At 42.9% G+C, this 20,866-nt stretch overlaps 1 protein-coding gene across 13 annotated transcripts in view; it reads left to right on the top strand.

Annotated features, from left to right (window-relative positions):
- The first annotated feature begins 696 nt into the window (after positions 1-696).
- GPATCH2L (G-patch domain containing 2 like) overlaps positions 697-20,866 on the top strand; it is a 47,564-nt gene continuing 27,394 nt past the window's right edge. For 2 of the 13 annotated variants that reach the window (XR_006165134.1, XM_042790703.1), the window contains exons 1-9: positions 971-1,015; positions 1,662-1,805; positions 1,916-2,586; positions 8,349-8,413; positions 12,894-13,070; positions 13,431-13,510; positions 15,584-15,651; positions 16,549-16,603; positions 18,549-18,634. Coding sequence is in view for 12 of the 13 variants with exons in the window: in XM_042790703.1 (XP_042646637.1) it covers positions 1,928-2,586; positions 8,349-8,413; positions 12,894-13,070; positions 13,431-13,510; positions 15,584-15,651; positions 16,549-16,603; positions 18,549-18,634 (1,190 nt within the window). In the remaining variant the exon portion in view is untranslated. The other 11 variants (XM_042790709.1, XM_042790705.1, XM_042790708.1 and 8 more) reach the window with 11 other exon arrangements.

Raw genomic sequence — 20,866 nt, forward strand, 5'->3', positions numbered from 1 at the left:
TGATCTTGGCAATTATCATCCTTTCAGAGTAACTTCTGTTCCTGGTGACATGATGGAATAAACAGAGGTGGAGAAAAATGTAAAAATACAAAGGATAAGAGATCTATGAGCAATAAACAGCAGCGTAGATTTATAGAGAACAAATTACATCAGACAAACCTGATTACTTTCTGTGATTGAATTTACAAAATTAGTGAGGAGATGAACATAGCATATCCGGACTTTGGCGAAGCCTTTGATACACTGCCTAGTAAAAGGTTTCTTGAAAAATTAACCAGTTTTGGCTTGAATATGAATGCAGCCACCTGGGTTAAAAAATAAAACAAAACAAAACAAAGCAAAAACGAAATACCAAAAATTAAAAAACCCCACAAACAGAAAACCAAGATGAAAGATGAGAAATAAAAGGGAATGCCAAGTAAAACTGGACAGTGACAGAGTCACACCTGGCTTTACTCTGATAGCTGCCAGTGATGTGTAAAATGGGAGGGATGATAGGAAAAGAGGTGCAAGCCTTAAGAAGGGAGTAACACTGTGAGGTTTAATTTAGGAGATAATCAGTTTCCATCCTGATACACACGATTAGCGGGCCAGCAGCGAAATGGAGGAGTTCGGGTATCGAGTTTATTGGTTGCCTATTAAAAAAGAAAAATAGAACATAACCAGCAAGCAGCTAAAGGGTAAGCGTACGGCCAGGGGCTGCCCCGTTTGCAGGTAAGCGATCTGTAACGGCTCCAACAGCGGCGCCAGCCACAGCGCAGATCGGACGGGGCAGCGCCCGGGACCTCCGCAAACCGGCGGCGCGGCCTGAGGGGCGGGACTGGCGGCGGGCGAGGCGGGGGTCGGGTCGGGTCGGCCCGGCCCTGAGGCCGCTGCGCCGCCGATCCGGCCGGGCCACCCCCCCCCCGCCCGCCGCCGCCGGACCCGCCCCGCAGGCGGGGCGGGCGGGGAGGAAGTGGCCCGGGGAGGCCGGAAGCGCCGGTTACGAGGGGCTGGCGGAGCGGGGCGCTGGCCGGTGAGCGGGGTCGGGGTGAGGCCTGGCGTAACGTGGCGGGTCCGCGGCGGGGGCGTCGTGGTGAGGCCAGGAGTTGTCCGGCGGAAGCACCGGCTTCTCCTCGGAGGAGGGAGACGGTGTGGCGGGAGTCTCTGAGGGCGCTCGGACTAAAGGAGGCGGCCTGTGGCAGCAGGTGCTTCACCGGCGTGGGGGTTGCGGGTGTTTCTGAGCCTGGCAGGAGGTGGGGAGAGGAAGCCCCACGTCTGCAAGGCACGAGTGGGGAGAGGGAGGTTGTGAGGTGAGGGATTTGTCCAGGACTTTGGGATTGGCGTGCTGACAGCCCTGAGATGGAAGAGATGGGATTTTTCGGCAGTAGGAGTTGGGGCTTGGTCTTACACACCCTGTTCTAAGGAACACAGGGTCTTGCACACCTTGTTTTGCTGTTGTAGTGATCCTGGCTTGCAAACTATCTCTTTATACTATCTTATTCTCAGCTTTGCTGCTTGTCTACTTTTTGGAAGACTAGATCTGTTTGCTGAGCAGGCTAACCCTTCCCTGTGGCTTACTGGCGCCAGGTAGCAAACTAGTTGCAGGCTTTCATACCCTTAAGGTGTGTAATAGATCATGTTGCTTCAGTGCCAAAGATGCGACCTTAAGGCCTTTTCAGACACAGGGCACTTGACCCAGCTGCTACAGTAGTGAGATCTCTGCTACCATGGTTAGAAGAGGGTTTTAACCCTTGCAAAAGGAAGGATCTCTAGCCCAAGAAGTGGCAGTTATCCTGCGTTGGGTTCTCCCAGACAACTCCAAAGTAAGTGTGTAACTTAGTATGCTATAGCCTTTGTAACATTAACCGTAGTCTAGTGATGTGTTGGTAGTGGCATTTTATGTCTGGTGCTAATTGTTTGTTGTCATTTTTAGAAGGCATTGCCAATGGATGAACTGGTGCATGATTTGGCCTCAGCCTTAGAGCAGACTTCAGAACAAAACAAGCTGGATGAGCTATGGGAAGAGATGGCCCTAAGCCCACGGCAGCAGAGGCGTCAGCTTCGCAAGAGACGGGGTCGTAAACGACGCTCAGACTTCACGCATCAGGCAGAGCATGCCTGCTGCTACAGCGAGGCCTCAGAGTCAAGCTTGGACGAAGCTGTCAAGGATTGCCGTGAGGTGCTGACAGCCAATTTCAGTGACTCTGATGACATGGCAGTGGTCAAACGACACCCAGCTCTCAGTGCCACCCTGAGGAGCAAGCAACACTCCTGGCATGAGTCAGACTCCTTTACAGAGAACGCACCCTGTCGACCTCTCAGGCGCCGACGGAAAGTCAAACGTGTGACATCAGAGGTGGCTGCAAGTCTACAGCAAAAGCTCAGGGTGTCGGAATGGAACTATGAGAGGGGCTGCAGGTTCAAGTCAGCCAAGAAACAGCGTCTTTCACGCTGGAAAGAAAATGCCCCATGGACATCATCCAGTCATGGCCGTTGTGAATCAGGAGAGAACAGGCCCTTCCTCAGCAAAGGGGGAAGGAAAGAGCGGATGGAGTGTGAAGCTGATGAACAGAAACAGGGCTCAGATGAAAACATGTCAGAATGGTGAGATCTCGGGTTTCTTCCATGTGCTAGTGAGATGGTTGCTCTGCTTGCACCTGCCTGTAAATCCTGTGCCTTGCTTTCAGAAGTTCTTATCAAAATTATTCAATTCTGTTTCTGAGGAGGAGAAATATCTCAGCTACTTCTAAACTGTAGATTTTTCCCAAGTCTTTCCTGTCAATGCTGTATTGATGACCCAAAACACTTCCTTGAAAAGCTGGCAAGCTTATATGTTTCTGGCTCCTGTTACACAAGGAGCCCTCTGAAATGTCTGTGACCTTGCAGCTGCAAAGTGGCATGCTTGTGGCCTGAGGTCTGGACGGTAAATCCACTGTTGGTACTTGTGCTGCATGATTGATGTGAACTGATCTCAGTTTCTTGTTTTCAGAATTTACTATAAGTAGTATTAGAACAGATCTCCTGTCATGACCACTAACCCTCTGTGCAGGTACTGCGTACACCTCAATCAAAACATCTTATTTGCGCTTCTGCGTCTCTGCGTTGGATCTGGAATAAAGTCCTGAAAGGCTAGCTAAAGGGAAAATGTAGCGAGACGATAAAGAAGTTGGAGGAAACTTACATTACTTACCAGATAAGCCTGTGCAAACAGTGGAGTCTGGCATATCTTCGTGTCCTGTTTTGGAGAAATTTGATGAATTTGGGGCAGAATCTCATACAAAAGATAAAAAGAAGTGTAAATGTCATGGGCTGAATTTCTGTGTCACTCTTGGGAAGTTTTCTCCAGAAGTGTGACTTTTATTCTCTCTGTAGAAGGTTTGGGGTTATAAAACTGCTCTGTACGAAGAGATTTTTCAGGTTAGAAAAGAAGCAACTTCCGAGATTCGAGTGGAAGAGATTTTTAGTGAATGGCATACAGAAAGTGAATAGGGTTGTTTATTTTCTGATTATAATTACGTAAGAAGTAGGAGACATTGAGGAAACTTTTAAAACAAAAACAGTATTATTTTTCATGAAACACAAGGTTTGGAACTCTACTATGGGACATTTTGGAGGTCAGAAATTTAAATATGTCCAAAAGGGGGATGTGGAACATAGTTATCAGTGGCTGTTAAGCATTGCAGCCCAGATGGAAGATCTGGCTCAGGAAGTCCTTAGACTGCTGACTGCTAGAAGCTGGAGGAATATACAGAGGAAACATTTGGTCTGTATTTATCGTGCTTTCATATTCTTTCTTCAAGCACCCACTGTAATAGGCACTATCAGACAGAGGACAGTGGATTTAGAAAGTATAATTGTTTGATCCAGTATAATTGTTCATATGTTAAGGTTCATTTAAGTGTTCTGGATGTCTAGCTTCTTGCAGTTCAGCAGTTCTTGAACTTAAACCAGCAGGCTTTCATCCAGTGTTTATTTGTGCCAGCCTTTGAAATAGTAAATAGACAACTTTGTCTGGACTGTTACTTGAGGACCATGCTGGGAGATCGTTTTGTTCTGTCTCAGTTGTCCCTTGGTCTCAAACTAATTATTGTGCAAGTGTCTGCATCAAATGACATTTACCATCTGCTGCCAAATCCTTGAGATTCTCTTTGGAAAGCCAGGGGTTGGAATATTTGACCTCTTCAACACCACATGTGTGATGTGTGCTATGACTCACTGGAGAGGGTCAAAGCTGGAGAGAGAAATACATACAACCCTCTTCACTGCAGATCGTCCCTCACGGCAGTGAAGGATTGTGCTTTGGTCTCTGCTGCTCTAAATATAGCACTTTGCTGCTAGCAGCAGAGTGAAACTGGCTGTGCTCACCTCACTGTCGCTGTGCTCTAGCTGTTTTTTCTGGCAGCATAAGAGAAGCACTTTGTACAGATGTATAACAAGGCCATATCCTGAGGAAGGGAGAAGAAAATTGGATGCCTAAGAGAGCGAATAGTATGGTGGTTGTCACAAGCTGATGGGAGGGAAAGCGACTGATACGGCTTGGGACTTGGAAGCAGTCTGTGGTGATCTGGTGGTCTATTAAACACTTTCATACTGAATTGGTTCCACTGCTGTTCACTCCTCTAGCAGTGGGGAGTGTCACAAAATGAATGTGTTTTTAGGCAAACTAAGTTGTATATTCAGAACTGAATTCTTCTTTTCACCTTCTTTTTCCTCCCCTCCACTAACACTTGCTTTTCTTTGTTACATAGGAATAAATCTCTGTAAATGCTAAAATATCCAGCATTTTCTCCGCTTTCTCGAAGGCTCTTTGTCCTAAGTCAGATCAAAAATCTACTGTATTCAGTACATAAACTCCCATTCACTGAGAAAGCTTTGGATATGGATACTTACTGAGGAAGTAGTTGTCATAGTTTGCCTGTGGGACTGCACACAGTCTTTTGAAGGCAGATGTGTTGCAGTATTGTGATTCAAAGTGTGCGTGAAATTAAATCTTTGAAATTGTTTGCCAAACACGGCAAGAGATGAACACAAATTGAGAGAAGGAAGGATGTGCAGGAACATGAAGAGGGAGCGATGATGGTTCTAAATTGGGTAATGACATGACTTAAAGTCGGATCTATATGTGATTGTGGAAACAACAGAGGAAGCAAGTGGTCTTAGTTTAAGTAGCCACTCATTTATTTGTACAAAGGTGACAATTAACTGCTAAGACTGTTAGAAGTTAAATGCCCTTCTGTCCCTTAATGTTTTGAGATTCCCTGCAGCTGTAATAAAGCAAAGGCAAATTATATATTGAGTTCTCAAGTTCCTTCACATGTTGGTCAAAGCCAAGTACTCCCAGAATGGTCTGGGTTTGGCTTGAGGGCAGAACAAACCATAATACAAGAGCCATCTGAAAAATCACTTGGAATGGTGTGCTTACGAGTGAGAGATGTGCAGTTTGTCTAATATACTCTCAAGTCCCATAATTCTTAACTTTTTCAAATGGGATTGTACTGACCTGCCAAGGCTGTGTGACTTCACAGGCTTGATGCTGATGTATTTGTTGTGGTTTAACCTGGATAGGCAGCTGAGCCCTGTGCAGCCACCCGCTCACTCCCCTGCAGTGGCATGAGGGAGAGAATCAGAAGAGTAAAAGTGAGAAAACTCGTGGGTTGAGATACAGTTTAATAGGTAAAGTAAAACCAATGCACACAAGCAAAGCAAATTAAAGAATTAATTTCAGCAGGCAGACGTTTGGCCATTTCCAGGAAAGCAGGGCTCCATCCCGTTTAACAGTTACTTGGGAAGACAAACACCATAACTGTGAATGTCCCCCCCTTCTGTCTTCTTTCCTCTAGCTTTTACTGCTGAGCATGATGTCATATGGTGTGAGATATCCCTCTGGTCAGTTGGGGTCAGCTGTCCCAGCTGTGTCCTGTCTTCTTGTGCACCCCCAGTCTACTTGCTGGCAGGGCAGTGTGAGAAACAGGGATGGCTTGGCACTGTTTAAGCACCATTCAGCAATAACTGAAACAGTGTGTTATCACAAATCCAAAACATAGCTCTGTAGAGCCACTATGAGGAAAATTTAATTCTATCCCAGCCAAAACCAGTATGGTAGTCTGGCATGGGAATGTAACCAGTGCTCATCCTGAGTATGCAGTACAGTTGCTTTACCCTTTGGAAGGGAGCTGTTTTGATAACAGCCTGCAGTGGCAGTCAAGAGCCTGGTTTAGCTGATGAATTGGAGGCCAGTCTCTCCGTAAAGAAAAAAATTCCTCTCTCTTGGAAGGCAAGTGACAAAGACAGAGTGTTCAGCTTCCCCTCCTTCTCCAGCCCAGCCTGACCTTCTGTAGCCCCTCGGTGCCTCTTGTTTTCTTATTTTTATAGAAAATCAATATCGCTCCTGACACAAACAATAGCTCAGGCAAAAGAATAAATGGGAGAAACCTGAGATCTCTGTCCATCACCTCTCACTTTAACTCCCCCAAACTATTTAATTATAAGCATGCTTTGCTCCAGGTGTTTGCGACAGTGAAATTGCTAAATGAGGACCATTTTAACCAAAGATTGGGTGATCAATAACACTCTATAGCAGTAGCTTGTCGGATCAATAGCATTCATTATTTCATGGTTAAGGTAAGTAGCCTCCTTTGCAAGTGGAGGTCATTAATCAGTGCTTACTGGACCTGCAGAAAGGCTTGTGTAGGAGTCTAGTTTCTGTTCAGCCCTGAAGTGTAAAAGGGGTGGTGAAGAGGGTGAGTTTGTTCCAGTAAAGCACTGGCAGTAATGTCTATCTATAAAGAACTAAAGAGCTCTCAGTACAATGGGATGCTTAAAGTACTGTTAATATGATCTGGAATCTTGACAATGCTTTTTCCTTTCTCAGGCACCTTTCCTCTGAGGATGCTAAAGCCCTTATGAAGCAGTCACTCAATCCTCGCATCTGCTGCTTGTGAGGACTGTTAATCCAGGCTTTCAAATGGGAAAGTAGACACGCTAAGAGATTTGCCCAGGGTCATACAGTGATTTGGTAGGAGAGCTAGGAATGAAACAAATGACTCCTAGTTCTCAGTCCTTGGCCTTAATTGCTACGGTGTATATGTGGGAGGGTGAATGGATGGCCAAATTTTGTAATGAATTGATTTGGAATTTGATACTAATTTATCCACTGAAATGTGGGAATGATGTGCAGACTGTTCATCCTTTAAGTTTAAATGGCCTTTATACAATGATGAAGATGTGGAGTTTGTAGATAACCCAGCATCATGAGTTGATTTGGCCACATTTTAGAATGCGTTTTCTAAGAACAAGAATATGTTCACAATATAGGGTTTTATTATGTGCTTGCAATTCTTTGAGGTGACGCATCTTGTGGTCCCTCATCCTTCAGCCCTTTGAATGGAGGGGTCTCCAGTTGGTACTGCTGTCTAGAATGATCCAGTTTCCCTGGAAAAGAGGGACCCAGAGATGCTTTCTAACAGCATGCCCTGATTGGAGATTGATTTTAGTGCTGAGTTATACCTCAAGTTCTAGTGCTAAGGGGTTGGGCAGTAGGTAGTTTCTGCTTGTTCTGATATCTCTTGGCTAAATCAGAGAAAGCATTGCCCGAAGTGTCCAAGGATTGATTTCATATCAGCATCAGAGCCATCAGACGCTTGGGACTGACCTGAGCATGTACTTCTGCTACAAATATTCATCCAGCTTTAGAGTCAATTAGTGGCTTTCTACACATTAATTTCTAGTTTAATTCTTTGGTTCAAGAATTAAGTCTCCTGTAACTGCTTCAGTAAATGCAAAGCATACTGTAACGAGGCTGCATTCAGCAGCAGCAAGTAATGCTGTGCTAAGGTATTTAGCTGATGAGTTGTGAATGCACTAGCTGCTCTTGCCTCCAAAGAAAATAAAAGTTGCTGTAGATTGAAGGGAGCAGGGAGGGAGTGCCATGTACATGCCATGTATATTTTTGAGAAGATGGAATCTGAAATAAAAAACTTCAGAGGGTTTTCAGTAGATGTTAAGTGACCCAAGGATAGAGTTTTTAACTGCACTTAATTTTCTAGCGAGTATTCCAGACAATGTCATAGTTAGGTTATTAACTCTAATACCTGAGGCAAGTGCCATTGTATTAATTACTTTTTGATAACTTAGAACTCAACTAGATCCAGGATTCTACTCTTTCTCAAGTGATGCAGTATTGCTAGGTCTTAACAGAAAGCAGTTATGTCTAGTGCTAGAGCCAGCCGTGTATCTGAAATGCAGTTTTTTGTGAGATATGTAAAGCATTTTGGGCTCAGAGTAGCTAGTAAAATGAAATGAAGTGTTTTTTGTTTTGTATCTGCTGCAATTGTAACAAAGGGTTTTTTTGTTTGTTTTTGTTCCAGTGAAACCAGCAGTGTATGCAGCAGCAGTGATACTGGCCTGTTTACCAATGATGAAGGACGCCAAGGTAACAAGTGATTTTCCTCATGTGTTTCCGGGGAATTTCTCTTACTTTCTTTAGAAGGACAATGAAAGATCTATTTTTGAAGAGGAAGTATGGGAGAAAGGCCAGTGGCTGGGAGGGGCTAGAAGTTAAGAAATGAGCTGAGGGCTACAAAGGTGTGATTTTGGTAACAGTATACTCTTCCTGCTGAAATACTTTGTATATCGGATCCATAATATTTGAAATGTAAGAAGCTGTTGTTGTGGAAAGGCTCAGAAATACAAGAGGAGTTTTAGAGCTCTCCACAATGAAAAAGCAGAGCTTATGATTTGTTTCTATGAATTTTTGTTAGTAGTTTTATCTATGGGCAGGAAGAGATGATGTAGAAAAAAAAAATCATTTGGTACTGACAAGTCACCTAACAGACTGTGCTGAGAAAACAACAGTAATAGGTGATAGATTTTATTTCTTTAAATACACATTCCTCCCTTGCTCTTCTCTGCATGACTTGAGCCTAGTATTTTCAATGTCTGTTGTAGAAATGGTTTCTTAGGTTTAAGTGTAGAGTGTAGTATGGTTTTATTTAGCAGTGACAGCGCAGTGTCCAGTTTATGGGGGATATGGCAGAAGTAAGTGTGAAAGAGGCTGTAGCAGGCACATAGGCACTCAGGACTATTACATCTGGAGCAAGTGGAATGTGACCCCAGAGACCTGTAATTCCACACAGCTTCTGCTGGTGTGCACTCTGATTCTGTCACATTTCACAAGCTAAGATTTGGATGAGATCTCTTCTGGGAATATATGAATGCTAAAGGAAGTAGTATCAGTAACTCAGTAGGAAATGCTGCTTCCACTATCTTGTTACTGACCCAGGCATCTGTATGTGAGGCAATGCAATAACATCAAATATGCATATGTGTCTTCTGATGGTATGTTAGGCTGTAGGGCCGATCTGTTGTACTATAATACTTTTCCTAAGAGTACAAATTTAAAATATCAGCTTTGACCTTTGCAGAAAAATAATTGTTTCTAGCCTCCCATCCTTCAAAAGCAACAGAAAAGACAAATCTATTGTCCTCTCTTTTTACTGATGACTGTTTTGGGGGAGCTGAAATTGGTGAGCACTTGCATATCAGATGGCAAAGCAGGGCGGTGACTGAAGTGTTGAATTTTTACTTCATCACCTGAGGCAAGATTGATGTAGACTGGATAGTGTGTATATATATACTTTTCTATATGCTTGCCCTATATACTTGCCCTGGTTTTATATTCTGTTTTAGACATTAACTTTTGGCTGCTACTAGAAGTAGGATACCCAATATACAGGAGCATGTAGAATATACTACTTAAATAAATTAATAAAATCCAATTACAGCCTTTCCTGTCTAGGTACTAGAAAAAAAATGACATCCTAGTCATCAGGCCTCTGTCTGTTCATACAGTTTATACTATAATTGCTCTCTGGCCAAGACGTTTTAGCTTACAGTTCATAGAATTGTAGAATCATAGAATGGTGTGGGTTGGAAGGCACTTCAAAGATCATCTAGTTCCAACCCCCCTGCCATGGGCAGGGACACCTTCCACTAGACCGGGTGGCTCAAAGCCCCGTCCAACCTGGCCTTGAACCCTTCCAGGGAGGGGGCACCCACAGCTTCTCTGGGCAACCTGTGCCAGTGCCTCACCACCCTCACTGTGAAGAACTGCTTCTTTAGATACAAGCTAAACTGACCCTCTTTCAGTTTAAAGCCATTACCTTTCATCCTATCTCTACATGCCCTTGCAAAAAGTCCCTCTCCAGCTTTCCTGTAGTCCCCTTTAAGTACTGGAAGGCTGGTATAATGTCTCTCCGGAGCCTTCTCTTCTCCAGGCTGGACCACCCCAATTCTCTCAGCCTGTCCTTACAGGAGAGGTGCTCCAGCGCCCTGATCATCTTCATGGCCCTCCTCTGGACTCACTCGAGCATGTCCATGTCCTTCTTAAGTTGGAGGCCCTAGGGCTGGACACAGCACTGCAAGTGGAATCTCAGGATATGGTTGGCTTGCTGGACTGTAGGCTCACATAGCCAGGTCATACTCAGCTGCTCATCAGCTAACACCTGCAAGTCCTTCTCCTCAAGACTGCTCTCAATCCAATCTCTGCCCAGCCTGTATTTGTGCTTGAGATTGCCCCAACCCATGTGCAGGACCTTGCACTTGGCCTTGTTGAACTTCATGAGGTTCGCATGGGCCCACCTCTCCAGCCTGTCACAGTCCCTCTAGATGCCATCCCTTCCCTCCAGTGTGCCAACAGCACCACACAGCTTGGTGTCATCAACAAACTTGCTGAGGGTGCACTCAATCCCACTGTCCATGTCACCAGCAAAGATGTTAAACAGTGCTGGTCCCAATACCGACCCCTGAGGAACACCACTTGTCACTGCTCTCCACTTGGACATCGAGCCATTGACTGCAACTCTTTGAGTGCAACCATTCAGCCAATTCCTTATCCACTGAGTGGTCCATCCATCAAATCCACGTCTCTTCAATTTAGAGAAAAGGATGTCATGTGTGACAGTGTCAAAATCTTTGCACAAGTTCAGGTAGAATACATCAGTTGCTCTTCCCTTATCTACCAATGCTGTAACCCTGTCATAGAAGGCCACCAGTTATGTTAAAAAGTGTTTAAAAATGTTGTTGCACTTTCAGGTTAAATAAGAAACCTCTCCCTTCCCTGTTTTTAGACAATTTCTAGTCATAAAGCAAATAATAAACAACAGCTCTCCAGTTTAGTGAGATGAGAGAACAAAACTTTTTTGTTTTTTTGTCACAGATCATTATCTTAGAAATAGTTTTCTAGTAAAATTTCAAACAGAATAGTGGGAAATTTAAGATACCAGTGTACTTAAATTGAATATGTCTTCTTTTCCCCCTTCTTTTGAGGTTATGTCATGTAATATTTGTGCCATTGTTATTTAAATAGGTTGTCTTTGCAATTCCAGCTATCAGTGCACTTCTGTGAGCAGAGAATTGTTCTAGTTTATAAATTTGATTGTAAGTAGGTTGATTTTTGTTAAATGCATTGGGATCTCTCACAGTGAAAGTTACTGTGGTATTAGCGTATGATCCTGATTGTTAAAGTTTGTCTTGTGAAAGTGATTCGAGATATGACAGTGCACTATGCTCATAGATCCAAAACTGTAGGGATATTTTTTCACAAACTATGATCACTTAGAAGACCTATCCAACATAACTTAGTTTTAATTTACTAGAAGGTGGGTAGAGATGTGTATATTTAAAAATATATTTGTCCTAGCATACTAGGTCAACTGACATATCACAGATATAAAAAGCAATGTCAGAGCTTTGGGATGAAGCGTTCTGGCTGTCCTACTTGTTGCTAACTGTAGTTGGTTTTGGATGTTGCTTTTTCTGCTACATGCAAGATTGCCACATTCTTACTAGGGTGAGGTTTTTTCCTTTTTTTTTTTTTTTTTTGTCTCATAAGATGTGTGGGTAGGCTTAATGGACTTCAGTCAGGAATAATGTAACTTGATTAGGAAAGGAAAGTAAGTAGGGATGCTTGAGTTGAGACTTAATGGTAGACAAATTAGAGTTTTCCATAAGTCAGGTGTGTTAGTTTTTTTTAAGGCAAGGTGAAATACCTTGCAATTACATGGGACTGTTTGTTAGCTGGGCTACTGAAAAGCTAAGTGTGTCAGGTTGTTTGCCCTCTTCCTGCTTTTTTCTTATGCTGTTCATGTGCTAGTGCTCTCAGGGGATTTCTGGCTGGGCAGATTTACCATGAATGGTGTCTGATGCAGCTGAGTTTTAGACTGCAGCTGCATTAATTACAGTGACCCTGCTTTATGGGTACTTTGGTCATGACTTCTGTTGCTGCTGCTCTAGTTTTGCAGAGGGTTTGTAGTTCTGACAGATTCTAAGAAATTTTGCTTGAGAAGGTAGTAACCATGGTGTAAGTCTTACACTCAGAGTGACCATTTCTAATAGTTGTGCGTTTTCCTCTTAGCTGCTGTCTTAGGAAACTAGGGACCTTTCTCATCAGTGAGTATGCTCCTTTTGCTTACTCTGTGAACCTGGTTGTCTCCTGTTGTGAAGTTTCTCCTGTGACAGCCTATAGCATGTGCCAAATTATTGGCCTCTACCTCTGTCACAGTAATTACTTCAGAGAAAGAGTTCTGCATAAGACATCACACAACATTGAACTAAGGTCGATGAGATGCAGTCGCAACAGAGTGCTAAAGCTGCCCTAGGCAGGTCTATAAAGAGGGCTTTGTTCTATAGGGAAATTCTGTAGACTGATGAGTTGGATAGTTTAAAGCATTTAGTGAGGCCCCATAGTTACTGCAGATCATTGAAACAGAATACAAATATAAGGCTCTTCATGAAGGAATTCCTAATGAGACTTCAGCTGTTTCACATACAGAAATGCTTACCTGTAGTATTTTGTGGGACTGTCAGAGGGCACACTGACGTTACTTGTGGCTAAATTCATCCTATTTCTTTAGGAGATGATGAGCAAAGTGATTGGTTTTATGAAGGAGAATGTGTTCCAGGATTCACTGTCCCCAACCTTCTTCCCAAGTGGGGAGCTGACCACCGATCTGAAGTGGAGCGGATTGACTCAGGCCTGGAGAAGCTCTCAGATTCCACCTTCCTTTTGCCCTCACGTCCAGCTCAGAGAGGTGAGGTCCATAAGGAATGCCATGTGTTTGAGTACTTTTGAGATGATGACAAGAATAGATTCTGTTCATGAGTACTGCAATTTAAACTGATATTAGTGATCTGTTTTTTTCATGATCCAATTAAAAATAGCTGTGCTACTGGAGAGGATATTATACTCATACCAGCAGCTCACATTCTTGATTTTTTTTTTTTTTTTTTAAATAAGTTGGTGAATAAGTCAGCACATCTGCCTCTTGCAGATTGAGAAACAGAGAGACAGAGAATCTGATTTGACCACTGAACTAACTGTTTTTCGTGGTGGTTTTGTCAGGAAGAATCTTCTGTATTCATTGCTCAGTTTTTCTGGGTTTGGTTTTCAGGATTTCATGCTCGTCTGAATCGCCTTCCAGGAGCTGCTGCCCGTTGTCTCCGAAAAGGTCGGAGGAGACTTGTTGGCAAGGTATTTCCTTCTGCAAGATAATAATTTTGTATTTCCAATGCTGATCAGTCCTGAAGTACTGTTCTAAGCTATCACATGAATTGTTTTCTGCAGAAAGGGGCCCTGTACATTTTTTGTTTCATGTATTGTTTGATTTGCTTAACTGATTTGACTGTTGGAAGTTGATTGAGTGACTAAGTGGATTTTAAGGCAGGTTTGGAGAGGCAAAGACAGTTGATCGGTGCTAAAAGCAGTATGAAAGGAGGTCTAAAGATGAATGACAGGGAGCATAAATATCAAGAAGATTTAGACAGAATGCAGGGGAAAATGATGATGGCATGAGACTTGTGCATGCTCATAATCTGGGACTACAAGGGCAGAGAGGTGACTCAAAGGTGAAGGAAGGCCAAATTTTAGATAGGGAAGCAGACCAATATGAATGGCATCAAAGGAAGGTGGTTTTAGTAGTTGCATTTTTAGTGGGGAGATGAAAGAATAAAAGGGTGTATGCAATAATACCAAGTTACCCAAAGCTATTGACTATGTTTATTATATATAGGGCAAACAATAAACAAAGCAAGAGTCCTATTTCTAAAGGAATAAGCAATACTTTGCAGATGCCTGTCTAAAAGAAGGGATACACCTGCTCGTGTCTGAATCTTGGAGCATTGAGTGCTGGTGTCTGTCTTAAAAGAAGTTTCTGAGAAGGAAGGTGTTGGCTGTGTTTGGCTTTTCTTTTATTGGGATGTACTCTGCTTTTGAAAATATTAGCACATATTCTGAGCTGACTGGCTTTAGAGAGTCTGTTACAAGGTATAGTAGAGGGGTCCGGAGTCCAGAGGAGTGGGACTTCTTCCTTATGTTCAGTCACACTTGAAAGACCCTTGTTTGCCCCTTCTTTCTTCCACTCACCTTGCTTAGGTGTAACCAGCATTTAAAATATGAATCCTCAGCTGGCAAGAGACTGGCTTTGGGTAGGGTTCCTCAGGCCACCTGCAAGTGGCTGGGCCTGTCGGCAGCACCTGTAATGATCCAAATGAGAAGGATAATATTTACTTGTTTAATTCATCTTCATCACCTTAAAGGGATCTTTGTCATTTGCAGCGGAGGTCACTACTCCCCCTTCCCCATCTCTCTCTAAATTGTAATCATAAATAATGAGTTTTGTTCAGAGCTCCCCGCTAGCGAGCTGCTAATTACCAAAAGTACGGCTTGTAATTTACACAGTAATAAACCGTAAATTTAAACATTACGGCACTTTAAGTTAATAATTTTCCTGCTGTAACAAATAGCCCATCTTTCACCCCTGCTGCTATAACTCCCCCCAAACTTTGAGTGCATTTTGCCGATGTACCTGGCACAAACATATCTTAGCTGTGAAAGCCTTTTACCCTCATCTTTGGACCGTTACTGCAAAATATATTTCTTTCTTGAAGTAGTTGCTATGCAGATATGAACAGTTGGTGCTTCAGGCTGTGTGTGTATGTGTATGCCAGCATCAAGCACATACACAGGGCAGTGTCTCACAGGGAGAAATATGCTCCCAGAGCAAGTCCTTTCTCCTAGGACATACCTTTCCTTTAGCAGCTAGAGGTACTGCTGCTGAGTTGCTGCTTTCAGAAATGTCAAAAGCTTCATGCATACTCCTTGTTTCGTTCACTTGTGCTTGGTAATTCCCCATTGCTAGTGGGACAGTGTGATGTTCTGTGTCTCAGCCTGTTTCTGGCCCAGCTGGCCACAGCAACCTGGAAATAAGCATGTCTCGGCCATTTCCCCTGTTCTTAACTGCATCCTTGTGCTGCATAATTTGTACTGGTCCAGTCATTGGTGTGCCCCTGTGCAAGCATGTATCACTACTAAAATAATAAAACCCAGGTCCCACAAATAAAACGGAATGATTTTCTGCCATTCTAATTAGTTAAATCAGCTCAGTTGAGATTCTAAAAGGAGAGGGTGAATATATTTAGCTGAGTGGGCTGGGAAGGAAAGGATGTGGCCCAGGAGAGTGAGATCTGTTTTTATTGGCAGCAGCAAACTATTATGTCTGCTCACTATGTGAGAGTCTGCAACCTTTTACCTGTCTTTGTGTTTCAGGAGACCTCCATGAGCGCTCTGGGCACTGAGAGGCTAGGTCGTATTGTTAGTGATCCACGCCAGAAAGAGTAAGGCCCTTAACAGCTGTTGTGTAGAACTTTGGGAGGGGACGAAGAACTATAGGGTCCTTTTCCTTCCTGAGACTGAAGGGAGTGAAGAACTGGGTGGTAACTTAAGCATGCAGTGACCTGTGGAATGGGAGACAGTCCTCTACTGATGGCTTCTCTGTTTTCTTATTCGCAACTGCTGACTTCCCTTATGTGTATAAGGTTGCCCCAGTGTGTGGACACTGCTCAAACGCCCTTTTGATTACAGTCAGCTTTTTCTTTCCCCCTCTCTTAAAATGTGCCATTGCAATAACTGCATGTCTTCTGCACAATATGAGAAGACTGAACCCTATATGTTAGTTTTTTAAAAAGCTTCTGTGTGGAGTCACGCTGTGGATGCATATCCAGACTGCAGAAATGATGCTGACAAGGCAGCCGCGAAATTGCTTTCTCTCTCTTTGGTGTTCTGTCTCCTTTCCCAATTAGTGTATTTAAATTGTAGTCAGCATTGGAAGTAGTCACAGTGCCTATCCTTTGGAATCCCTCTAATGCCATTGTAGATGGACAGTGGATACGTGAGGATGGCACCTCTTGACTGTAGTGCAGTGGGTCCAGCCTTCTCCAGCTGTTGGTATCCAGTTTTCTTCCTTGAATCTGAAACTCGTTGATTTTAATATGAGACCTGCTGATGTTTAATCTTTCTCTCCCTCCATTTTTGTTCTTCCCCTTCCCTCCTTACTCCCAACCCTTCTTTTCTCCCCTTCCCCTTGTTCGTTCCTTCCTTGGCATTGCTCCCACCTGTTCTTCTGACTCTGCCTCCTTCCAGTTTTTGGTTATCATCCATGGGGAAGAGAGATCGCAACCAGGTAAGCTGACTCTGCTCTACCTTTTTTATTTTCTTGGTTTCCTTCTCTCTAGAAAGAACAAAGTGCTGGCTTCAGATTTCCCACACACTGTGGCCTGTGCCTATGAGGTAAGACAGCCTGGTCCCATCTCATTTCGTTAACTTGTGTCTTCTGGGCTTTGAACACAACCTATGTCTTGGGCATTATATTGTCTATTTAAACTGAATAGCTCAGGAACTCCTCTTGTTTATCTCCCTGTTTCAGGTTAGTGTAGGCCTTCCTCTCTGACAGTGAGTGTGAGGGGAAATGCCTCTTGGCAGGAGGAGCTTTGGCTCTCAAAATTCCACAAGAATTGGAACATTTTTCTTGTTTTAAATGCTTTGTTTTGCCTTGTTTGGCTCAGGCTTCTACCTGATAGCCTCATCAACAGAGGAGGGAAAAAAATGTTGAGTTGATTGTAGTTCAATAGCAGCTCTAACAGGAAAATGTAAGAGGTGGTAAGCAAGAGAAATAGGCATTCTTGTAACTGAAACTTGTGTATGCACTTCTATATTCTCCAGTAAGCCTTTCACAGCTTCAGTGCTAGGATGCTTTTTTTACTTAAGATATAAGAGCTCAGGTTCTTAATAGCAGAAAGCAAAAAGGATCTTCCATTTGAGCAGTTGTGTTGTGACAGTGTTCCTAGCCATGCACACTCCCTTCTATTCCTTTGCGAATTGTTTTTTGGTTGGTGAGCAGTCGAATTGAAATCTGTTTTACCCTTCAGTTGGCTGAAAATACATATATGGGAAGAAGTAATTTTCAGGCCTTTGTGCAATTGTGTATTTTCTGTTAATGAGAACATTTCACATACCACTTTTATATTGCTTAAGGTGAGAATGATAACTACATAAGTTTTAAAATGACCAAAATAAATTACTTTAGTTTTTTTTAAATGAACTTGAGTCAGCTACAGAGGGTTACTGGTGATTCTCCCCTGCTGTGCAGCTGCAGTGTTACTTCACTAACAGTAAACTAACAGTCCAACTTAAGGAGGAGCAACTTGATAGCAGCAGCTTTGTGGTGCACAGTGCCTCTTCTTTCTCAGTAGGGTTGAAGGCAAAGGCCTAGTACTGTTTTTTAGAGTTGCAGATAGCTTTTATGATGAGTCATGATACAGCTTGTCTTTATTTAAAAATGCATCAGTAATACAAGTAATACAAGAAAAGTGTTCTGGAGATTGGTGTAGCACTTTGCAAAGCAGATGGAAGTTAATTTCCTGAATGGAAAGGTAATGTGGGTATCTCAGAGAAACTACCAGTCTAAACCTTTTATTTGAATATTGGGCAAAGTTTGCTCCATGCATTTCTGTCCTGACCTTTAAAAAAAAAAAAAAATCTTAAGAGTTGCGCCTTCTACAACAAGCTGCCTTGCACAGGTTTGACGCTTTCAGGATTTGTCTAATGTATGTCTAACAAATGGTCTAAGATTAGCCTGACCACATAGTGTTTCAGAGATTTTTTCTAAGCAGTTTTGCAAAGAAATCTTGTGAGGTGGGTTGGGGGTGGGAGGAACAGCTGACTTGCTGTGGAATGATTTGGGAGCTCGTTGTTAACTGAACCTGTTGGGCCTGAGTTTTTTAGAGGTCTGTTTCAGTGATACGTATGACCATAGGGAATATTGGAACTGCTCTGTGGGAAGCTCTGTGCTTGCACCATTCATGACAGTGACTTTTCTCTCTACAATGTGAAGGCAGACAAGAGACTTCCTGAAAAGGAGGCAGACATTTTGCTCATGGCATGCAGCAATAGAGCACTTTGAGTATGCTCTTAGTCAACCAGCATTTTTAATAATGCAAGTTGAAAGAGAAGTGTGCTTATAAGGCTGTCTGTTGTGAGAAGATGGTTATGAGATTTGCTGTTCTATCCTGTGCTAGCCTTTTGTCTGAAGTGAGAGTTTTCACCTAGTCTCACCCTTTGATATGTCAGAAAGTTCTTATACTGTATGAACAACTATAGGGAATAGATACGAGCAGCTGTATCTGGAGACTATTTCTTTTAATGCTTTGCTTAAATAAATCTCTTGACTTTCCAGTTCAATCCATTATCTCCTCTGTACTCTCTGGATGTGCTTGCTGATGCTTCCCACCGAAGATGCTCACCAGCACACTGCACTGCCAGGTAACTCCCTTGCTCTCCTCTGTTGGGGTTGTCTTACTTCCCACCCATAGTTATCTTCAGTAGTACCATGTGGTCCAAACAGTACTCATGGACCTGGAAGTTAATGTACTTTTCCCTAGGAGGCCTGTGTTCAAACTTTAGCATAAAACATACTAATGCAGATTATTTGAGAGTCTCAATACACTAAGTGCTTAGATTATATGAAACAGTGTATGACAGACAGGCAGAACATACTGTGCTTCTAGAAATAAGTATGATCTGTTCTGGATTGTGCAGTGAGTTGCTTCAAGTTTGTTGTATAGGTACAAATGGGCACAGTATTGTTGCCCACTATTAAAATTGGAATGAGATGAGAGGGAGAGTGCTGACAAGCTTGTATGGATGACATGCTGAGGCATTTTGGTATCCTTGGTGCCTAAAATAGACCCTCTGGGCGGATTCAGAACTCACCTGAGGTGACCTCTGATGGCTTGATATCTGTCTCTGTTGCTGTAGCTGAAACTTAGATCTGGTCTGGCCAAATGTTGCGGTATGTTTAAGTCTGCATAGTTGGGGTTAATATGATATTCAGGCACCTTCTGCTGACTAATCCTAAATTAAATTCAAATGTTGGCCTTGGAGGTGTGACTCCTGTTCATGTGCTGCAGGTGACTATCTAAAGGTAAGGTGTCCTTGAGCTCTTTCCCTCTGCAAGGAGACGAATCCTTGCTTGGAACACAATTCTGCCTATGTGCTTGTACGAAAGATCACATCTGAAAGGAACGTCTGGACTTTCAGCTTCATGGCTTTTTTTCCCTTGTTAATTAGCAAATAGAGCATGAAAAATATACTGAGGTTGTATGTGTCTCAACGAAGCTTGGCATTCACCCAGCAAAGCCTCTCCTCCCACTGACTTCTGCAGGGAATTTTGTGATGTTGCACCATGACCTCATGCTGCTGTAGCCAGCATGTTAAAGCTGGAAGGGGAGAGGGAGGAAAGAAATCAGCTCTTAAACATTCAACTGGATGAGCATAAAAAGAATTCAGAAGATTGTGCATCAGCAAACTGGTTCCTTTCTGTGCTTTTGCCCTACTCTGGGGATGTTTCGTGCCTATGAAGCAGGAAGATTGATTGCTCACTTCATTTACAGCTAGGATAACCTTTCTTGTGACTTGAGTGTTTTACTTAGTGCTCTATGAGAGTTTGTCTTCTGGAAAAGGAGGGCTAGACAAATCCTGCTCACAAATTCAAACGGGAAAATCTCTACCTTTATGATGATCACTGAAGGCCCTTTCCAAAGCTATTGGTTATAGAAAGGGATTTCTAAACATGGTGGAATCATGTTTGCTTGATTTTGATGAATATGTAGTCTAATTAACAGATGAATATATGCTTGGTTCCTTCCTCTAATGAATAGGTGACTGAAAAACATGATCCCCGATGAATTGTTGTTAAATTTTGGCAGAAAAGTTGCCCCGTCCCAGAGACAGCTGTGTTTTTAAGTACCTGTAGTTTGAGAAAGTAGTTCCTATTTTAGTGTGAAATGTGTTCAAAAATCTCTATAGCAGAAAGTAGTATGGAAAGAATGAATGTGTTATGTGGCTCCATGTATGTGGCAAGGATTGAACTCTTCAGTGCAAGGTGCTTGCTTTATGTAAAGATGCTGCCAAGGGCACAGAAGAAAATTGTTCCTTCACAGAAACAATTTTTTGGACAATATTTCTTCTTTAGGTGCTTCAGGAGCCAAGCCTATTAGTAGTCTGTTTTTACACAGGAGGTTTATGTGATTTCTGTAAGCACTCTTCAGCCATTTCCCCAGTTATTATCTTCTTCTTTTGCCATGGATGGAGTCAGTTGCAGTAGTTTGTGCTTTACTAAGCTTCTAGCAGCTTGCACCTCATCCTGGAGAAACTTTACTCAGAAATTTGTAAGGGTGTGAGTGTGGGGAAGCTAATCCTCTGAGAATGATCTAAAACTGTCTTGATGTTGTGAACATCCAATTTCATCAACCTGTTGTCCACTATGGCATGCAAAATTACCTCCTTCTGCTTAGTTTCTGCTATTGCAAGTGTGTCCAGTGGAGTATAGTTACCAGGTGAAGTCTTTTCTCTCTTATGGAAATTTTTTCTGTGTCTCTGGTGGATTTTGGTGCCATTCCTCTAGAAGACTGGTAACCCAGTGCCTCATTCAAGCAGAGCTGAAGGCCAGAATACTGAGCACAGCCGGGGGGTGTTCAAGAAAGGCTTTTCAGT

The sequence above is a fragment of the Tyto alba genome, unplaced genomic scaffold, assembly GCF_018691265.1.
Source record: "Tyto alba isolate M040663 unplaced genomic scaffold, T.alba_DEE_v4.0 Super-Scaffold_18, whole genome shotgun sequence".
Taxonomy (NCBI): Eukaryota; Metazoa; Chordata; class Aves; order Strigiformes; family Tytonidae; genus Tyto; species Tyto alba.